A 19,638-nucleotide genomic window follows, 5' to 3' on the forward strand; every position below is an offset into this window, starting at 1 on the left:
GTAAACCGACTACCTCAAAGAGGGTTTCAAATGGATGTTTTAAAATCAGAGAGCTGGGGGCGCCTGGGTGGCTCAGTCGTTAAGCGTCTGCCTTCGGCTCAGGTCATGATCCCAGGGTCCTGGGATCGAGCCCCGCATCGGGCTGCCTGCTCCGCGGGAAGCCTGCTTCTCCCTCTCCCACTCCCCCTGCTTGTGTTCCCTCTCTCGCTGTCTCTCTCTGTCAAATAAATAAATAAAATCTTTAAAAAAAAAATAAATAAATAAAAAATAAAAAATAAAATAAAATCAGAGAGCTGGGGCACCTGGGTGGCTCAGTCGGTTAAGCGTCTGCCTTTGGCTCAGGTTATGATCTCAGGGTCCTGGGATCGAGCCCCGCATCGGTCTCCCTGCTCAGTGGGGAGTCTGTTTGTCCCTCTCCCTCTGCTCCTCCCCCCACTCATGCTCTCTCTCTCTCTCAAATAAATAAATTAAATTAAAAAATAAAATCAGAGAGCAAATCTTAGCATGGCAGATGATTTCAGGGGAGGTACAACCCTCTCGAGGCTCCCCCGGCTGACATACCAGTAATAATAAAGGTGCTTCTCATCAGCCCTAACTTTCCTGCCACTATCTGGTGGTTTGGGCTGTGACAATTACCGGTGGGGACGTGTGTGTGTGCGCATGCGTGTTCACGTGCATGTTCGTGAATTGCGGGAGCAGAAAAGCTTGGCCTCTGGGTGCCTTTCTGGTAGTGCACACCTGCTGAGGGCCCCGGCTTTGTCGTAGTGCGGCTGAAAAAGGAGGAAAAGAGCCGGCAGGAGCTGGAGAAGCTGAAGCGGAAGCTGGAGGGGGAGGCCAGTGACTTCCACGAGCAGATAGCTGACCTGCAGGCGCAGATCGCAGAGCTCAAGATGCAGCTGGCCAAGAAGGAGGAGGAACTGCAGGTGGCCCTGAGCAGGTAGCGTGGCTGGCGGGGCACGTCCTGGCATCCCTGTGGGTCCATGTGCCCCGCAGGCTCCTGCCGAACCACAGTGGGCCCCGTCCTTCCTCCTCCTCCAGGCAGGCCTCCAGGCTCCTGGGTGCCTCCCCTGTCCTGCTTGCATCTCCAGAACCACGCCACCCACTTTCTTCTCTTCCCTCCAAACTCATCCTCTCTCCGCATCTCCCCTCCTCCCGCCACATCTCCCTCTCGGATGTCCAGGCCCTTCTTGTCTACAGTTGCCCACGGAGTCCATTCCACTGGCGTCTCGGGTACCGTGTGCCTGAGGCCGGGACGACCCTCCTGCGCCCTCTTCTCAGGGTCGTTTTTGCTCCCCGCCCCGCTCTCCTCCCACCCCCAGACTGCAGCAGCCCTCAGATTCTGCCGGTCCTCAGAAACGTGTCCGTGCCCCGTCCCCTGTTGGCCCTTCTCCCAGCTCCTGGCTGGGTTCATGCTAACAGCCTCGCACCGGGAATGCAGTGACAGCTAACGGGGATTTTCCTGTTCACCATGTGCCAAGCTCTTCCCAGGCAGTAACTTCACGCACACACCGGGCTGGGGACCCTGCTGCGATCTCCATGTCACTGAGCAGGACGCCGGGCGTGGGGCGAGAGGAGGGAACATGAGCTGGGATCTGAGCCCCAGAACCTTCTGACTGGTCCCCTGGCCAGCTCTTTGGCTCCCAGTGTGCGCTGCAGGACGGTGCTAGGGTGATGGGCCAGAAGCATCACCTGGGTTGTGAACCTTTGCGGAAGACTTTGCTGGCTTGTGCAGGGAAGGCCAGGCTCCCGCCCCGCACAGCCTGACCCCAACCCGACCATTTAGCTTTCTCTCTTGCTGCTCACCGTTCCCAAGCTCAGTACGATCGAGGTGCTCACCTCCCCTTGCCCTGAGGAATCTTGCCTCTGGGCCCTCTTTCATGTTGTTCGCTTTCCTTCCATCACAGCAAAGCAAGAGGCCAGCCCCACCATGTGTCAGGAGGGAGCTGCCTTCCATGAAAGTCCTCATGCACTCCAGGCCATTCAGACAATGCTTCTCATGTCTCACCTTGGCCCACGGTTGCCACATCCCCCACACCGGGGGCCCTGGTTTTAATATCTCCCCATGCAACACCTGGCCAAGTGCTTTGCATGGAGCAGGCACTCAGCCACTGTTTGAGCAAAAGGAAGAAAGAAAAACAAGTAGTTTTTAAGGAGAAATAATTGTCCGTGTTCACAAAGCATCTATTAAGCTCCTGGTGTGAACGAGGCACCTGGCTAGTCTGGGACCAGGCTCTGCTTTCACACACACACACACACACACACTCACACACACACTCACACACTCACCACAATCTGTTTTTTGACATCAGACAAGTCCTAATCTGCAAGCAGTCCCACCTGGCAAGAAGGGGTCCACCGTGTCTTGGGGACGTGGGTGGAACCTGGTTTGATGTCTACGGAACATGAGTATCTGGTTCCGGGAAACAATCTTGGGCAACGTTGGGAGATCTCAGGGGCCAGAGACCCCCGGGGTCTTCATTCTGGTGATCTGTCCCCGGCAGGCTCGACGATGAAATTGCTCAGAAGAACAATGCTCTAAAGAAGATCCGGGAGCTGGAGGGTCACATCTCAGACCTCCAGGAGGACCTGGACTCAGAACGGGCCGCGAGAAACAAGGCCGAGAAGCAGAAGCGGGACCTGGGAGAGGAGCTGGAAGCGCTGAAGACAGAGCTGGAGGACACGCTGGACAGCACGGCCACCCAGCAGGAGCTCAGGTGGGAGGCCGGCCCGCAGAGCCCGTGGCTCCCGCCACGTCACCGGCTGCACGGATGGGATGGCTGGGGGGGGGCGGAGAGGGGCAGCCCCCAGGCCCATCCTGAATCACAGGGCTCCTCAGGCCCTACAGCTACCATCTGTAATAGATCCTTTTTCATCTTATTTTGCATCCGGTAGTAGGAGTTACTCAGTCCGAGAACAATTTGAAAGCTATAGAAACGTAGACACCAAAAACATCACCCTTAGCCCCAACACAGTCAACGTTTTTGCGTATTCCTTCCTGTCTTTTCATGTGTGTGTCTATGTGTGTCAATAATTCTCCAGGTTCCAGTCTCCAAGAGCGTGTGTTTAAGTTTTGTGATACATGTTTTAAAATAACCTTTGTGGGATGGGTCCTTAAGATTCGCTGGAGGATCACAGACACCAGCACCAAAAAAAAACACCCCAAAACAAACACATATACACACAAAAAAACCCAACAAAAACAGGTCACCCGCTAGATAAAGAATGCTGACTTTAGCGAAAGTAGGTCGCTTATTCATTCAACAAACACGCAAATGCATTTGAGTGCGTCCTGTGCCGCATCCTTTACCTGTACGTGGAAGCCAGCACAGAATTCTGCTCCCTCCCCACCTGGCCCATGATCCAGAAACGCCCAGTGCAGTATTTGAACGCACGGGCTCAGAGCCAGACCATGTGGGTTCAGATTCTGGCTCTGTCACACGGGCAAACTGCTTACCCTCTCTCAGCCTTAGATTTCTCATCTGTAAATTGGAAGAATTAATATATCTGCCTTTGAGGGTGAGTCTGGAGGTTATATACAATGATGTATATAAAGAACTTAGGTCAGAGCCTGGCATATGGTAAGTGCTCAATAAATAAGAGCTCATTTTAATATTTGAGGAACATTTTGCAATTCACAGATGTTCTTTCAACATGTTCCTGAGTATTCTTGTGTATTGATTTGCCGGCCTTGAGAGTCTCTGGGCAAGTAACCATGCTCCTCATTTTGCAGCCGAGGAACTGCCGGGTCCAGAGAGGTTAGGTGACTCCCCCAAGCTCACCCAGCCAGGGAGGGGCTGCCCTGATGGAGACCTTAGCTCTGGGTCCCGGGAGAGCTTCTCATTCCTTTGCACAGCACTGTCTGAGGTGAAGCCCTGTCTCTACCCAACGGCCACCCTCTGGGTTCTTTGTGCACAGGGCCAAGAGGGAGCAGGAGGTGACGGTGCTGAAGAAGGCCCTGGATGAGGAGACGCGCTCCCATGAGGCCCAGGTCCAGGAGATGAGGCAGAAGCACACACAGGTGGTGGAGGAACTCACCGAGCAGCTGGAGCAGTTCAAGAGGGTACGTCCTGATCTTTTTGGTGACCACACGCAAAAGCGATATGGCGACAGCTTCCAATAACTACAGATCAGGGTCTGTGCTGAGACACATAGCCAGCCCTACAAGACTGTAATGACAGTGGTCGCGAGAGCATTTATTAAGCGCTCCCTGTATATATGTCAGTTGATCCTCACAACCACCTATGAGGTAGGTACTCACCCAAGGTCATACAGCGAGTGACCGAGCTGTGATTTGAACCCAGGCAGGCAGGGTCTATAATCCACTGCCCCCCAGAGATAAGCCACTATTGAGCAAAACTTCTGGGAGGATAACTTAAGATGGAGAACATCATATAATTTCTCTGCAGATTGGAGGAAAACAGTTCTCTGGCAGAGTTTGAGAATGACTGGATCTAATCGTTCTTTTCCCCGCTGTGGTTAGCTATTTGGGGTGTATGGGACATGGGGCAGCGAAATAGCACTCCTCTGAATGCTTTGTGGGGAACTTCCTCTCCCTTGGGAGAATTTCCCTGTGTTTCATTCCCAGGGGGAGCTTTTTAGCTTGCAACATCTGGATTGTTTCCCTCAAGATCTGAATTCTATCCCTCACCTTCAGTGAATATAGCTTCCCGGCATCCCGGCACTTTCTGGATATCCCCCCAAGCTAGACTAAGTGGGGGTAGCATTACCTAAAACTTGTTGGAGTTTGCATTTGTTTCTGTCACCAGCCCAGGTGAATATTCTTCAGGAGGTGGTTTACTAAGCACCTTCCTGTGAGCTGGGTCACGGCTGCTTCTATCAGAATCTCAAAATTTCCTGCACTTGGAAATAAAGGCACCAGCCCCTTATGTCGCACAGACTATGAGCCAGATACTGTTCCATTGCTTTACAAACACGAATTCATCTCCTCTGTGGCCTTGTTAACGAGCAGATCCCCTGGCCCCATCTTCCGCCCTTATATAGGTGGTCTTAGGACCACTCTGAAAAGTGCGGTGCAAGACTGAACCCCCCACCCCCTCCAAATGAATAAAAGGACACTTGTTCGTGTCCTCTTGTCAAGTGGGATCTGAATACTAACTTTTGACATTGTCTCAATTCTTTGTGCATGTTGGACAAATAAGATTTTGCTAATCGTAACTACAACGTACATTTCCCCTTGCGGTACTATGTTGAGTAAAAGTGATGAGTGTGGACATGCTTATCTTGTTCCTGACCTTAGGGGAAAAGCTCTCCGTTTCTCCCCACTGAGTATGATGTTTGTCTTGTTTTTTAAATGTCAGAATTCCTGAGGTATATGAAGTAAAACCCTGTAACTGTAAAGTTCAATGAATTTTGACAGATATATGCATTTGTATAACCACCACCTATCATGATAGAGAACATTAGAATTTTTTTATAAAGAAGCTGGAATCCAAATTTTTTTTAAATGTTATCTTAAGATTTTATTTATTTACTCATGAGAGACAGAGAAAGGCAGAGGCAGAGGGAGAAGCTGGCTGCCCACTGAGCAGGGAGCCCGATGTGGGGCTCGATCTCAGGACCTTGGGATCATGACCTGAGCCGAAGGCAGATGCTGAACAGACTGAGCCACCCAGGCGCCCCTGGAATCCAGATTTACGTGACATTTCTTTATTAAAATGTTGGCAACTAAGACCAGGTCAACCAGGACATGACAATAAGTTGGATGTAGCTCATGGAATGCTCGTTTGCAACCTTTGAGCTTTAGAAAAACAGAATACAGGAAGTCTTACAGTGACCGCGTGTCCCCCACCTCACTGCGTCCCTCCCTTGAGGCGACAAGCACAGGTCCTTAGAACCCTCCTGACTGGCAGAGGGAAAGGGAAAGAGGAAGATGCCCCAAGGGATTGAGGTTCCGATCTTAAAATGCGTTCCTGGCCCGAGCTCTAATGCCTTCCCTGCCCTCTGTGTACCTGGCCAGGCCAAGGCCAATCTAGACAAGAACAAGCAGACGCTGGAGAAGGAGAACGCCGACCTGGCCGGTGAGCTGCGGCTCCTGAACCAGGCCAAGCAGGAGGTAGAGCACAAGAAGAAGAAGCTGGAGGTGCAGCTGCAGGAGCTGCAGTCCAAGTGCATCGATGGGGAGCGGGCCCGGGCCGAGCTCAACGACAAGGTCCACAAGCTGCAGGTGAGGCGGCCGCACCGCAAGCATCCCTTGGTCCCAGCCCTGCAGGGGGATGAAGCTTTTCCCAGCGAACTGAAGTCTCGCTTGCTGCCGAGCAAGCTGGTTTCCTCTTGTTCCATTCCTCAAGGACAGGAGATGGGCTCTCTCTTCCATTCGATCTTTAGAAACCTTCATCTGCTCACTCAGCAAACATTTGAGTATTTGCTGTAGGCCGGGCGCCATGTTTAATGCTGAGATACAGCGGCTAGAAAGACATGGCGCCTGCCCCAATAGAACTCTGACCCAGTGGAGGGAAAGGCATTTCTAATCCCATGAATGAATGTAAAATGATGCAGTAAGTGTAAGTAACCAGGGGCCTGGCCTGTAGGAGGAGGAGTTGGGAAAGGCTTCCCTAAGAAGGAGGTATAGTCTGAGATAAGTAGAAGGCTAGGACGCAGAGGGAGCAGCATGTGCAAGGGCCCAGGGGTAGGGGAAATTAGAAGAGATCACAGAAGTTGAGCTAGAATGCTGAGCTGGAAGGGGAAATATGGTGTAACGTGGGACTAGAGAGGTAGGTCATGGCCGAGTGACACAGGGCCTTCGAGGTCCCATTATATGTACATTCGTCTTTACTCTGAGTGACAAGAAGCCATTGATAGGTTTTAAGCTGAGCAAGGACAAAGTCTGTTTGTCTTTGGTCTTATTTAGCTTTGACTAGACGTTTGGCCTGACTTCCATTCATGCGATACAGGCAGACCTTTGATAAATATTTAATGTGCTTATAGCCTGGGGCAAGGGAGCAGGGGAAGCATTAAATATGATTTTTTTCCCCCACATGCAGGGGAGAGCAGGGGTTCTGCTCTCATAACATAAGCAATGTCCTAGAGGAGCAGAGTCAAGATCATTTATACCCTCATTGTAAGTGGGAAGAGAATGGACAGTGGGATGATATCTCCAAAAGGACCTGCTCGCGCATCTCTGGTTTTGGCCATCAGGACCCATGAAAGGGCCAAGAGTAGGGGTGAGGAAGAGGGTGGTGGAAAAAGGGCCCTGGGAAGTAGAGGTGCTATCTGTCTTCTCCAGCTGTAGGGAACAGGCGAGTCCAGAGCAGCTCTATGTCTAGACTCAAACCGGTTTCATTTTTTGCCAACCTTGGCAAGGATCCAGGACCTAGGATCCACTGAGTGGGATTAGGACCCAGTCAATACAGTTTGGGGCTCTAAGAGGTTCTTAGAACCAGGCATCCCAACTTGTAGGCAATTCACTCCCCTTGGGAGCCATGGGGCTACCGTGATCAGGCCCCATAGCTCGTGGGTGTTTCTCAGTCGGCAGATACTGCACGACCTATCGTGTGAGTAGAGAGGGCTTCTCTTACTTAACGGGGATCCTGTTCTGGAGGTTCTAACCACAGTCTCTTGGCATCCTCAGAATGAAGTGGAGAGTGTCACGGGGATGCTCAACGAGGCGGAGGGGAAGGCCATAAAATTGGCCAAGGACGTGGCGTCCCTTGGGTCCCAGCTCCAGGACACCCAGGTGGGTATTCAGCCACATCATCCAGAGGGACCTGGGGTATGAGCTTCCCGGGCATGGGTCCCTGGGACTTCCACGTGTCCTTCCATAGGAGCTGCTTCAAGAAGAAACCCGGCAGAAGCTCAATGTGTCCACCAAGTTGCGCCAGCTGGAGGATGAGAGGAACAGCCTACAGGACCAGCTGGACGAGGAGATGGAAGCCAAGCAGAACCTGGAGCGTCACATCTCAACTCTGAACATCCAGGTGCTGGCTGTGTGTCCTTGCTTTTCTAGGACTGAGCCTTGGGGGGAGATCAGGAGCTCGATTGGGCCGTGGTGGTGTGCTGGAGCCATTTTGCTTGGCTCACTGGCTCCCCCTGCTGTTGAATTTCTGCAACGCAGAGAAGGTGGTCTCTTCCCAGGGTGGGGTCCGGGACGGGAATCAGCCAATGGCCCTCCTCTTACGGGACCCCGGACACTGCCATTTTAGCTCTCCGATTCGAAGAAGAAGTTGCAGGACTTTGCCAGCACCGTGGAAGCCTTGGAAGAGGGCAAGAAGAAGTTCCAGAAGGAAATCGAAGGCCTCACCCAGCAGTACGAAGAGAAGGCAGCAGCTTATGACAAACTGGAAAAGACCAAGAACAGGCTTCAGCAGGAGCTGGACGACCTGGTCGTCGATTTGGACAACCAGCGGCAACTCGTGTCCAACCTGGAAAAGAAGCAGAAGAAGTTCGATCAGGTAGGGGCTGGAGGGTGGTCCGCTCTGTGCGCAGACACGGGCCGGGGCAGGTGGGGCTGCGGTGTATCTGCATTCCATCCCCTGCTTTGCTGGCCGCGATGGAAGGCTAGCTTGCCTCGGGTGACCCTGAAACACGAGGGCTTTCTAGGTCAGAGTGAGGAGAGCGGCCCCACCCGGACGGGACTATTCAGGTACCCCCACCAAGAGGCTCACCTGTGACCCCGCTGATGCCTTAGTTGCTAGCCCCGATAAGGAGATTCATTTTATTCACTCAACAAGTATTTATGGAGTGCCTCCTGAATATTCCAAGTAATTTAATGTTTCTACCCTTTAGATAACCACTTTCCCCTAACATTTCATTACGCACAATTTCAAGCACCCAGCAATGCTGAAAGCATGAAACAGTGAACACCTGTATGCCCACCACCTGGATTCGATCGTGAACGTTTTACCAAACTCACTTTATTACATGTTTATTTATAAGGATGAACTGTACATGTCAGTGGTATCTTATCTTTTGGATGCATTTCAAAGCAAATTACAGACCTCCCCCTCCATACCTCAACACTCTGTGTATTAACTAGAGTTCCTATTTCAAATACGATTTTGCTTCTTGTGAGATAAAAATTTACCTACACAGAAATGCACAAATTTTTAAGTGTACACTCTCTTGAGTTCTGATAAATGCATCCACCTGTGCGGCCCAGACCCCCAAATACTGACTTTTACTTTGTTACTCAGAGTTAGCAAACATCATTTGGTTTGCAAGTCACCTGTCTTTGCTGACTTCTAGAAGTCTGGGTTTGGCTCTCTCTGCAGATGAGATTAATGTCCCTAACTCTGGCTCCTGGGGCACTTTTGAGAGCCAGAGACGAATGGCCATGAAAAAAACAAAAAGAATTATTGGCCCCCGGCAGGATTAAATGTCACTTGGACCTCAGCAGCAGTGTGTTCTAACCAACATGGGCGGCATAAGTGATTTCAAAGCACAAAGACTCAGCAGATGCTGGTTGTGCTAGAAGTCAGAAGCAAGCTTATTATTAATTCTTGCCATAGATATCTTGACTGGTTACACCTGCCCCTGAGTACATTTAGCAGGACACAAGGCTTCTCGCCCTTATTTGCAATGAAATGAAGCTGAGCTTCGGGTATGCGGAGGGGTCACTTCCGGGGCTTCTGTTGTGTTGTAGTTGTTGGCCGAGGAGAAAAGCATCTCTTCCAAATACGCGGATGAAAGGGACAGAGCCGAGGCAGAAGCCAGGGGAAAGGAAACCAAGGCCTTGTCCCTGGCACGAGCCCTCGAGGAGGCTCTGGAAGCCAAAGAGGAACTTGAGAGGACCAACAAAATGCTCAAGGCCGAGATGGAGGATCTGGTTAGCTCTAAGGATGACGTGGGCAAGAACGTAAGTCGCTCTCCGTTGTCTTTGCTCACTCACATGTCACCAGCCCACCCTCCCCGCTATTTATCAGTCCCTGGGGCGGGCTGGGTAGGGGACGGGGGGGCTGGCTCTGTGCCTCTTTGATGTGAAACCATAATCGGGACTGAAGGCAGTCCCTCTGTCACCCACACACTGGCTGGGAACAGCAGTTGGGGTTGGGGTCTGAGTCCAGGGCTCCCAGAGGAAGGCTCTGGTCTTGACTCCTTGGCCATGTATCCTGTGGGGGGGCAAAAGGCCCTCTCTCTGACCTGAATGAGCTTCCTATCATTGTGGGTTGCCTGCCCATCTACATGAAGTCAACTCTCACGTGAAAGGTCCATGAACTGGAGAAGTCCAAGCGGGCCCTGGAAACCCAGATGGAGGAGATGAAGACCCAGCTAGAGGAGCTGGAGGACGAGCTGCAGGCTACGGAAGATGCCAAGCTGCGGCTCGAGGTCAACATGCAGGCCCTCAAAGGCCAGTTTGAGCGGGACCTCCAGGCCCGCGATGAGCAGAATGAAGAGAAAAGGAGGCAGCTCCAGAGGCAGGTAATCCGGGGCAAGTCAGGGAGAAGCGGGGCTGGGGTGGGAGGTGGGGTGGCCAGTTTCCTTCCTCCCACCACCACCTCCTGGCCCGATGGGAGACATGGTTTTCTCCCCTGCAACCTGGGGATGAGCAGACCCACCTGGCAGGGGGCTGTGCACACCTGGGAGCTGGCTGAATGCTGGCTGAGGCCGGGGGTAGGGGGGAGGGCCTCCAAGGGACGGGTCAGCCCAGCAGCGCACATCTCCCCTCCTCGCTCAGCTTCACGAATACGAGACAGAACTGGAAGATGAGAGAAAGCAACGTGCCCTGGCAGCCGCGGCCAAGAAGAAGCTGGAAGGGGACCTCAAAGACCTCGAGCTGCAGGCCGACTCGGCCATCAAAGGCAGGGAAGAAGCCATCAAGCAGCTTCGGAAACTGCAGGTGGGTGATGGCTCAGATGCAGGGCGCAGGGGGAGGGAGGCCATGGCTTCCCCGAGGCCGGGGACGTCAGCAGCAGCAGGACGCGTGCCTGTCACTGGTGTCTACTAGCTGCTGTTTTCCCCGCCACAGTTCGGCATTTGGGGGCTGTTTCCTGCCCTGGGTAAGGCACGGTTACCGGGCATTTGGCCGTGGCCCTCCGACCGCATGGCCATTTTTTAGGTCTGCTGAGCCCATCCAGAATGGTGCCCCTCAACAGCAACCTGGCCATATGTGAGGTGGTGGGCTATTCTCATACGATGGGGACGTCTCTGTGGTCAACCGTGGAAAATCCTAGGGGTTGGCACGCAACGATAATTTGGGCAGAACTTGGGTGAGTAAGGACATCTTAGCTTGTCCTTCCTGTTGACTCACGCAGGCTCAGATGAAGGACTTCCAGAGGGAGCTGGAAGACGCCCGTGCCTCCAGAGATGAGATCTTTGCCACCGCCAAAGAGAATGAGAAGAAAGCAAAGAGTTTAGAAGCGGATCTCATGCAGCTCCAGGAGGTAACGCTTTCTCTCTCAGAGCCTCAGACAGGGGTCTCTTGGTAGGCACCCTCAGCACCCCAGTGATTTCTTTCGCTCATCCAGCATTCCACATAGGCGGACCCCCAGAGTAAGGGCAGGGAAAGACAGGATTTTTCTCCTCCAATATAGATGCAGGGCTTCCCCTGAGCTCAGAGAAGGCATAGCCACTTTCAAGGGTGGCTGTAGAAACTGCTGGGGTTCAGCCCTTCCGTGGAAGATAACAGGTTTCCTTCCTCCCCACCCCCCACCGTCCAGGATCTAGCCGCGGCTGAGAGGGCTCGCAAACAGGCCGACTTGGAGAAGGAGGAACTGGCCGAGGAGCTGGCCAGCAGTGTCTCAGGAAGGTATGGAGCCACATAGGGAGGAGGGGGTCCTAGACTCAGATGATGAGGGAGAGGCAGCTCATGGGAGAACCTCCCGGACCCCCGTTTTACTGCTGAAAAGGACAGTGTCCAGCTGAGCTTGTCACAGGGGTCACAGGGGTCTCCACACCCCATTTGAGTATGTGGCCAGGTTGGTTCATTCTGAATGAGCAGCATGGTGGGGCTGGGGCTGGGGCGGTTGGGGACACCAGAGAGGGGAGGGCTGATCTTGGTGCCAGGCCCCGGCTCTGCTGATACCTACTGGATAGGAGTCCTGGCCCCCTTTTTCCCAGCTGTGTGACTGTGGACAAGTCTCTCAGCCTCTCTGAGCCTCAGTTTCCTCCTGGGCATCGCTCCTCCAAGGAGAGGGACTCTTATAAGCCAGGGGGAGGCTGGAGCCCCAGATGTAGCTGCATTTCCCTTAGGAACACACTTCAGGACGAGAAGCGCCGCCTGGAGGCGCGGATTGCGCAGCTGGAGGAAGAGCTGGAGGAAGAGCAAGGCAACATGGAGGCCATGAGTGACCGCGTGCGGAAGGCCACGCAGCAGGTGGGGGCCAGAGCGGGGCAGGGCGCCGGAGCAGCACCAGCGCTGGGCTTCACCTGTAAGAAGCCCACCCTGGCCCAGCGACATGCACTGCAGGCTGCTGTGGGCCGGGCCTGGGGGGCGGTGGGGGGGGGGGGGGGAGACGGGAGCGAGGGGCCAGCACGCCTGCTCCCTGCACCCAGTCCCACCTCTCGGGGTCCTGCAGCACCCTGCCAGCCTGCGGTGTCTCCACTGGTGGCCAGTCTAGGTCTGGCTCCCTCCAGCAGATGCCGTGTGCCTGGAGGAAGGGCCTCGGGGTACTTCTTGCTCTGTCCCCAGCCCCCAGCCTTACCCTCGTGAGTACTCAGTGCCATTACTGAGTGCCAGCTCCAGGACGGGGGCTTGGGACCCACCACGTGACCTAGAAACGGGGAGCCTGGGTAGCACTGGGACGCTGCCCCTTGAGCTGTGCCCAGGAAGGAGCTGGTGGCTGCAGGAGCCAGGGAGGGCTCTTGGGGGCTCCAGCTCCAGGGACCCACGCCAAAGCCGAAGGCTGGTGGGGGTTGGGGGGCAGCAGGAGACGTTCGTCATCTCCGTGGACCATGCCGGGCTTCTGTGCCCTCCACCTCATGACCTTCACCGTCCTCCACAGGCCGAGCAGCTCAACAACGAACTGGCCACGGAACGCAGCGCGGCCCAGAAGAATGAGAGCGCAAGGCAGCAGCTCGAGCGGCAGAACAAGGAGCTGCGGAGCAAGCTGCAGGAGGTGGAGGGGGCGGTCAAGTCCAAGTTCAAGTCCACCGTCGCGGCCCTGGAGGCCAAGATCGCACAGCTGGAGGAGCAGGTCGAGCAGGAGGCCAGGTACGTGGGGCCCGGGCTGCGAAGACAGCACGCGTGCCAGTGAGGGGTGGGGGGGCCGGGGGGGCCCTTAGGCTCTCTGGGCATCAGTTCTGGCTGGGAAATAAGCCCCGTGGTACCTGGGCTGCAGTTGTACCGGGAGATGGGTGTGTGAACGCCGGGGCGGGGTGGGCCGGGCCCGGAGAAGGCCCTTAGCACTAGCACTACGTAGCAGGCCTGCTCCGTGAGGTCAGCCAGCCTCCCCGGGGGCACGCCGGCTTTTCCTGGCCTGTGTTTGCAGGACGTCGTGTTAAGGGTTACACAGAAAGTCCCAATCAGCAGCCTATGCAGCCCAAGCAAGTGTGGGAAGGGCCCCTTCTCATTTTAATGAGAAAGGAAGGTCACAGCACCGTGGTCACCGGCAGACCGCAAGGATTCTGACCCATTCTTTTTATTTTGGTAGTGGCTTTACTGATAACATCCATACGATAGAATTCAGCCGTTTAAAGTGTTCGGCTCAATGGCTTGCAGTGTATTTGCAGAGAGGGGCACCCTCTCCACAGTCAACCAGGGAACGTTCTCGTCCCTTCAGTAAGACACCCTGTACTCCTTCGCCCTCGGTCTCCCCCAGCCCGCAGCAACCACTAACTGACTTTCCGTTTCGGTGGTCTATTCTGGACATTTCATATAAATGGAATCACATACTCCGGGCCCTTTTGTGACTGGCCTCCTCCACTAAGCGTGTCTTCAGGGTTCACCCATGTTGGAGCAGGTGTCAGAACTACATTCCCTTTTACGGCTGAACCCTGTTCTTCTACCTGATTTGGGGGAGGAGCCCCGACGTGGGGCTCCGGAAAAGCGCTCACAGTGGGCATGGTGCGGGTCGAGTCTGTGCGCCAACGGCAAGGGAAGCCATCCCCTCTCCCTCCGTCTATGCAGAGAGAAGCAGGCGGCCGCCAAGTTGCTGAAGCAGAAGGACAAGAAGCTGAAGGAGGTCCTTCTGCAGGTGGAGGACGAGCGCAAGATGGCAGAGCAGTACAAGGAGCAGGTAAGCCAGCTCCTCGGGCCCCTCCCGGCCCGCTGCCGACCCTACTAAAGGGGGAGGGCCCTCCCCTAACCCTCGGGCGTCTCCCTGACAGGCAGAGAAAGGGAACGCAAAGGTCAAGCAACTCAAGCGGCAGCTGGAGGAGGCGGAGGAGGAGTCCCAGCGCATCAATGCCAACCGCAGGAAGCTGCAGCGGGAGCTGGATGAGGCCACGGAGAGCAACGAGGCCATGGGCCGCGAGGTGAACGTGCTCAAGAGCAAGCTCAGGTAAGGCTCGCGGGCCGGGCTCCGGGTAGGCCTGACGCGCCCACAGTGAGTTTCTTTATCGCTGCAAAGGACGCCCTTTCCCCAACGCCCCGCTCCTTTCCACGGGTTCCCCCTGCTCGTCCGCACTTCTGCAGGCACCAGTGTGTGCCAGGCCAAACCCGTGGGCGCGGATCCTCCCTGCGGTTCTGTAATGGCTGCTCCCCTTCCCATCCCAACCTCAGGTGAGGAGGAAGAGGCCAATCCCTGTCCCCTGAATCAGTACAAGTCCCTTCTCTCCTGAACCTCTTTTCTGGACTCTCTTCGGCTCCTATCACCATTGCTGTTTGTTTGGGGCTGGATCATTCTTGATCACACGAGCAGGCCTGTGTACTGTAGGATGTTGGGCCGCATCCCCAGCCCCTCCCCACTGGATTGTCCCAACCCAAAATGTCTCCAGACATCGCGCAATGCCCCTGGGGGTGCAGTCGCCCGTGGTCGAGAACCTCTGCCCTAACTGGGGCTGAGTTCTCCCCCACACCCCTGCACCTCTGGGCCTGAAGGTGGGTAGGCAATGCCCCCTGCTCCTCAGGGCTCCTTCCCATCCCCACTGGTTCCCTGAAGGCTGGGGCCCCGAGCCTCCTGGCACACGTGCCCACAGCCCTCTAGGGGGGTGATCCAGCGTCCCCTGTCCTTGACCTTCTCTCCTCCGCGATCCCTCCGTGGGCGTCAGCATTAGCTTGACCTTGCCCATCAAGCATCGAGTCTTCTGCCTGCCACCTTTTTTAAGTTTGTTAAAAACACAACCCAAATGAAAGCACACTTTCTACCTTCGGCTGCTCAGAATGGTTTGAGAAAAGCAAACACGGGCACTGCCCTTTCCTGCTGGGTGTTCTCTAGGGCCATGTGGAGCAGACCCCACTCAGTGCTTCCTGGACCTCAGGCTCCCCTCATCCTCCCTCTCTCTTGGACATTGCTTTTCACTTTCGCCCCAGGCTTTCTCCCCCCTGCGCATCCTTACAAGCCCCCGTTTCCCCCATCGACCCACCTCCTGACAGATGTATTCGTTTCTTCTCTGTCCCCCATTCTGGGCTGGACCCTCCAGCACCAACTCAGGCCAACACCTCTGGTAGACGTACCTCTCTTGTTCACTTAAGGACATTGTTCCAGAAATTCTTACCCTTCACTCCTTTGCAATGTTTTCCCTCAACAGAGTCATTCCATGAGCTGAGAAAACCTCTCAGCCCCACTCCCCTCCTACCCTTTACCACAAAACCCTAATGGTCAGTCCTCAGGCCTCACCCGACTCAGCTGCAGCATGCCCTTCCTTGGCTGGGCTTCCCGGACACTCCCCACAGCTGGTTTGCTTCCTGCTTTTCTGGCTGTCTTTCCTCACCTCCTCTGCTGGTACATCTCCTCGTCGGCTTGCCATTGGCCTGCCCCGCCATCTTGGTCTCTCTTCATCTCTATCTCTGCTCACTCCCTGGGTGATCTCAACTAGGCTGGTGGCTTTTTTTTTTTTTTTAAAGATTTTATTTATTTATTTGAAAGAGAGAGTGAGAGAGAGAGAGCACAAGAGGGGTGAGCGGGAGAGGGAGAAGCAGACTCCCTGCTGAGCAGGGAGCCCGATGCGGGACTCGATCCCGGGACTCCAGGATCATGACCTGAGCCGAAGGCAGTTGCTTAACCAACTGAGCCACCCAGGCGCCCAGGCTGGTGGCTTTTGAATTCCACTCACAGTGAGTGACTTCCTTGTTTCTATCTCCAGCCCAGACTTCCTGGAACCCCAGACCCTCACACCTTGAGCCCTGACTGAACCCCTTCACCCCCCAAACCAGCTTCCTGCATAGACTTCTCTAGCCCAGCAACTGGTTAATGATAAAGCCATCATTAACCCAGGCCACAAACCTGGGGTCATATTTTCCCTCTCCCTTATACCTCGCATCCAATCTGTCAGAGAATCTGGTCAACTTTCCTTAAAAATACCATATATCCAGAATCCAACCATTTCTTGTCATTCTGGTCCAAGCCACCCTCTCCTAACATCTAGATAACTTTTACAACCTCCTCATGGGCCTGTGTTCATGCTGTGCCTTTATAGTCTGTTTTCAACAAAGTAGCCAGAGGAATCCTGTTGAAATGGAGGTGAGTCACGATCCCCCCTTTGCTTGAAACTATCCAATGGCTTCACCTCATTCAGACTGAAAGCGCCGTCTTTACGATGGTTGGTTCCACTAGGCCCTAATGATCTCCATCCACTGCCTCCTAAATGAGCCCTCCACCTCTACACACGCTGCCTTGGGGCCTTTGCATTGGTGGTTCCTTCTGCCTGGAATGCTCCTCCCCCAGCTCTCCGCATAGCGGGATCCCTCCTTCCCTTCCTTCAGGCACTGACTCATCCACATTCCCCTGTCTACAACTTCCAACTTCATTCCTTGCTGTTCTCCTCCTCCTTGCCCACCTATCACCATGTAACCTATTTATTTTACTTATGTCATTTGCAGCCTTCACTTGGGCCCCACGAGCACAGAGGTTTTATCTGTTTATTCATCCCCAGTGTCTGGGATAGTGCTGGGCACAAGCCTTCAGTCACTGAATCAGAGATGATGTTTCCCCAACCTCATTGTCCTATCACCTTGGCCCTTCTGCCTTAGCCTCTTACCACCTGTACCATTGTTGACTTCACGTGGTCTTTGAAATTAACTGTTCTAATCACACGCACATCCATTTGCAAATAAATCCTACCACCCCTGTATTGTTAAACCAGCATCACCAGCATTAACAGGTCACAACGAAATTAAAATAGTGAAAACAAGACAATAATGAATTCTAGCCACTGTGGCTACGAATTGATGACTATGACCAGAAGGCCTACTTCTCCGTTAACAAGGGAGAGACAGAAGACATTAGCACCAAAAAGACCATCTCTGACATAATCAGATGTATTTAAAAAGAGTTGGAATACCTTTGTCACTGTGCAACTGAGTTATCCAGTGAAACCACCTGCCGTATCAACTCCAGACTCTGAGAACCACTGCATGCGACGAGGGGAAAGCCCAAACCCTTTTCAGAATGGGGAAGAGAAGGGCTAGTACAGGGTAGAGGGCTTCTGGAGGGAAACCCCCCACTGCTGGGATGGAGGCCAGACGTAAGCCCTCGGGTCCAGCAGGGGCTCAGGAACAACCCCCAGGGTGATGTCAGCAAGAGAGCTGTTCTCACCACGCAGGCCCCTGGAATCTGCCCCCACTGGTGACTGGTCCCTGCCCCTCCTCGGCGCTGGGCTGAGTGGTGGGGCAGCAGTCAGCCACGCTGGCTCTGTCACCCTGAGCTGTCACTGCTCCCTTTTCTCAGGACCAACGATTCTTTTGGCATATGCTGAACATCCCCTGTGGGTTCTGCCCCAGACAAACGGCCCTTCTTAGGCTGACCAGGCCAGTATTGAACATTCCGTTTCTTACAGTCCTAGTATGAGCATCCACTAAGGCGGGGTGAAGACCGAGCAGTACGTCTCACTCCTGAGTCTCGTACGTGTGCAAAACCTAAAGTCAGGTGCTAGAGCTTTGCATGAGGTTGGCAAGCCTAGCCGGCTCTCGGAGGACAAGGAATTGCAAAGCAAGTTTCATAGTTCTACCGACCCGACAAATCTCAACAAGAGCTCCTGTTAAAACCTGACCACCGTGCCCAGCCTTTGCCACGCCGCCAGTCCTCTCTGACACAAGCTTATAAACGATGACTTATGTGTACCAGCCTCTCTAAGAGCTCTTGCTGGCAGGTGCTTCACTGCCAGGTTGCCTTCTAAGTGCCTTTAATGATTTAATTGAAGCGAATGCCTTTAACGATTAAACACGCACTGAAATGGACTCCCTCTCGTTTGCGGATGATAACCACCAGGGACTCTCTCTCTCTGTTTCAGAGGCCCCCTCCCCCAGGAAACTCCGCAATGACTCACCAGGTATCATGCCTTCAGCTTCGCAGCTCATGTGTGTTGCGCTCGGTTTCCACACTTCTCTTCTGCCATCCCACCCGCCCTATCCCCGGTGGCCCCCCGTTTTGGCCCCCCCCAAATTTCTGTGAGATTGCTGCAAAATCTGAAGGTGTGGAGATCTTAGTTCAAAACTCTTTCATCACAGCCAAGATCAACCTAAGAAGACTTCATCTCTTGACCCATGTTCCTTCCCTACTTCTGCTTTGGCAGTGTGACATGGCACTGTGTCCTTGTCACCACGTGCTGACCGGTGTTCAGAGGCTGTGTGTGTGTGTCACCTGGATTGTTCTTACCTGCCTAAGAGGGCATCTCCCACACTGTTAGGACACTTGGCCGCGCTGTCCTCTCTGGTCTGGTTAAGACCCCACCCTGAGCGGGTAGGACAGCTCCACAGTCTGGGTCCATTCCCGGAGAACGGCTTCAAGCTGGCTGGTCTGGCTCACAAATCAGAATTCATAGGGCACAGGCTCATGGTAACCACAGCCCAGCAACCGGATCCCCCCCGCAGCTGGGCTTTCACAAACACGTCTGCGAAAGAAATGAGCTCTCACCGCGCGTTGTACGGTTGCTGAGGCTGCGTGGGGCTGAAGCAGGGCCGGGCTGCTAGCTGCATTTCCAGCACACGAGGGCGCACGTCAGCCACCTTGGAGCCAAGCGGGGTCCTGGCAGAGCCTTTTCCAGAGGTCTTGCAGGCACATACTCAGAGTGGGGAGTGGACACCCAAGACTGGAGGAAGAACACAGGGCCCTTCCCGAGAAAGAGTTAAGAGGCCTCGACTTGTCTAGGAGTCTGACAGCTTTAGCACATGTGAAGTTAGGCAGTGGGGCTGGGTTTCCCTCTCATCTTCCTCGAGAGGCCAAGCCAGCCCTGGCTGGTGTCCCCCTTCTGCTCTTTTGGAGAATCTCAGCTTTGCTGCCACTATGCAAGTACTTAAAGCTGATTGAGGTATTGGCAGGAGCTTTAGGAAGAGCTTTCAGCCTCTAAGACAGAGCTTCTGGCTCCTGCCAGCTCAGACTGGAACGTCGGACCCACTAGTTGATGGGAAACCGAGTCCTTGCAAAGCAAGTGCTCATAGTCTTGTGCTGATTCATGATGTGCCCCCAGGGCCTTGCAGAAGTTCTCAGAGTCCATGACTAGAAGCCAAATGCTCCAGGATCAGAACCTTTAAGAAAATCTTTACCGGGGGTGGGGGCGGGGGGTGGGGGAGGGTGGGGTGTTCCCTTACTTCATGTGACAGATGTAGCCAGTGCCAATCTCTGCCTTGAATTTGAAAACAGTTCCTTC

General features: G+C 54.2%; 2 protein-coding genes across 8 annotated transcripts in view; one reads left to right on the plus strand and one right to left on the minus strand.

Annotated features, from left to right (window-relative positions):
* MYH11 (myosin heavy chain 11) overlaps positions 1–19,638 on the plus strand; it is a 112,830-nt gene that overhangs the window by 90,707 nt on the left and 2,485 nt on the right. For 3 of the 6 annotated variants that reach the window (XM_036115497.2, XM_078074770.1, XM_036115498.2), the window contains 16 exons: positions 766–937; positions 2,502–2,714; positions 3,916–4,060; positions 5,978–6,184; positions 7,589–7,693; positions 7,782–7,934; positions 8,160–8,408; positions 9,599–9,811; positions 10,162–10,374; positions 10,631–10,792; positions 11,208–11,336; positions 11,613–11,701; positions 12,145–12,268; positions 12,897–13,105; positions 14,021–14,129; positions 14,221–14,393. In XM_036115497.2, the coding sequence (XP_035971390.2) occupies positions 766–937; positions 2,502–2,714; positions 3,916–4,060; positions 5,978–6,184; positions 7,589–7,693; positions 7,782–7,934; positions 8,160–8,408; positions 9,599–9,811; positions 10,162–10,374; positions 10,631–10,792; positions 11,208–11,336; positions 11,613–11,701; positions 12,145–12,268; positions 12,897–13,105; positions 14,021–14,129; positions 14,221–14,393 (2,665 nt within the window). Of the gene's footprint in view, positions 1–765; positions 938–2,501; positions 2,715–3,915; positions 4,061–5,977; positions 6,185–7,588; positions 7,694–7,781; positions 7,935–8,159; positions 8,409–9,598; positions 9,812–10,161; positions 10,375–10,630; positions 10,793–11,207; positions 11,337–11,612; positions 11,702–12,144; positions 12,269–12,896; positions 13,106–14,020; positions 14,130–14,220; positions 14,394–17,829; positions 18,230–18,282; positions 18,322–19,638 lie in introns of those variants that run through there. The other 3 variants (XM_036115499.2, XM_036115501.2, XM_036115500.2) reach the window with 2 other exon arrangements.
* Positions 8,156–19,638, minus strand: part of NDE1 (nudE neurodevelopment protein 1) — a 45,564-nt gene continuing 34,081 nt past the window's right edge. The window contains exon 9 of one of the 2 annotated variants that reach the window (XM_078074773.1): positions 8,156–8,294. In XM_078074773.1, the coding sequence (XP_077930899.1) occupies positions 8,285–8,294 (10 nt within the window). In that variant the 3' untranslated portion in view covers positions 8,156–8,284. Of the gene's footprint in view, positions 8,379–19,638 lie in introns of both variants that reach the window. The other variant, XM_036115504.2, reaches the window with a different exon arrangement.

The sequence above is a fragment of the Halichoerus grypus genome, chromosome 6 (assembly GCF_964656455.1).
Source record: "Halichoerus grypus chromosome 6, mHalGry1.hap1.1, whole genome shotgun sequence".
Taxonomy (NCBI): Eukaryota; Metazoa; Chordata; class Mammalia; order Carnivora; family Phocidae; genus Halichoerus; species Halichoerus grypus.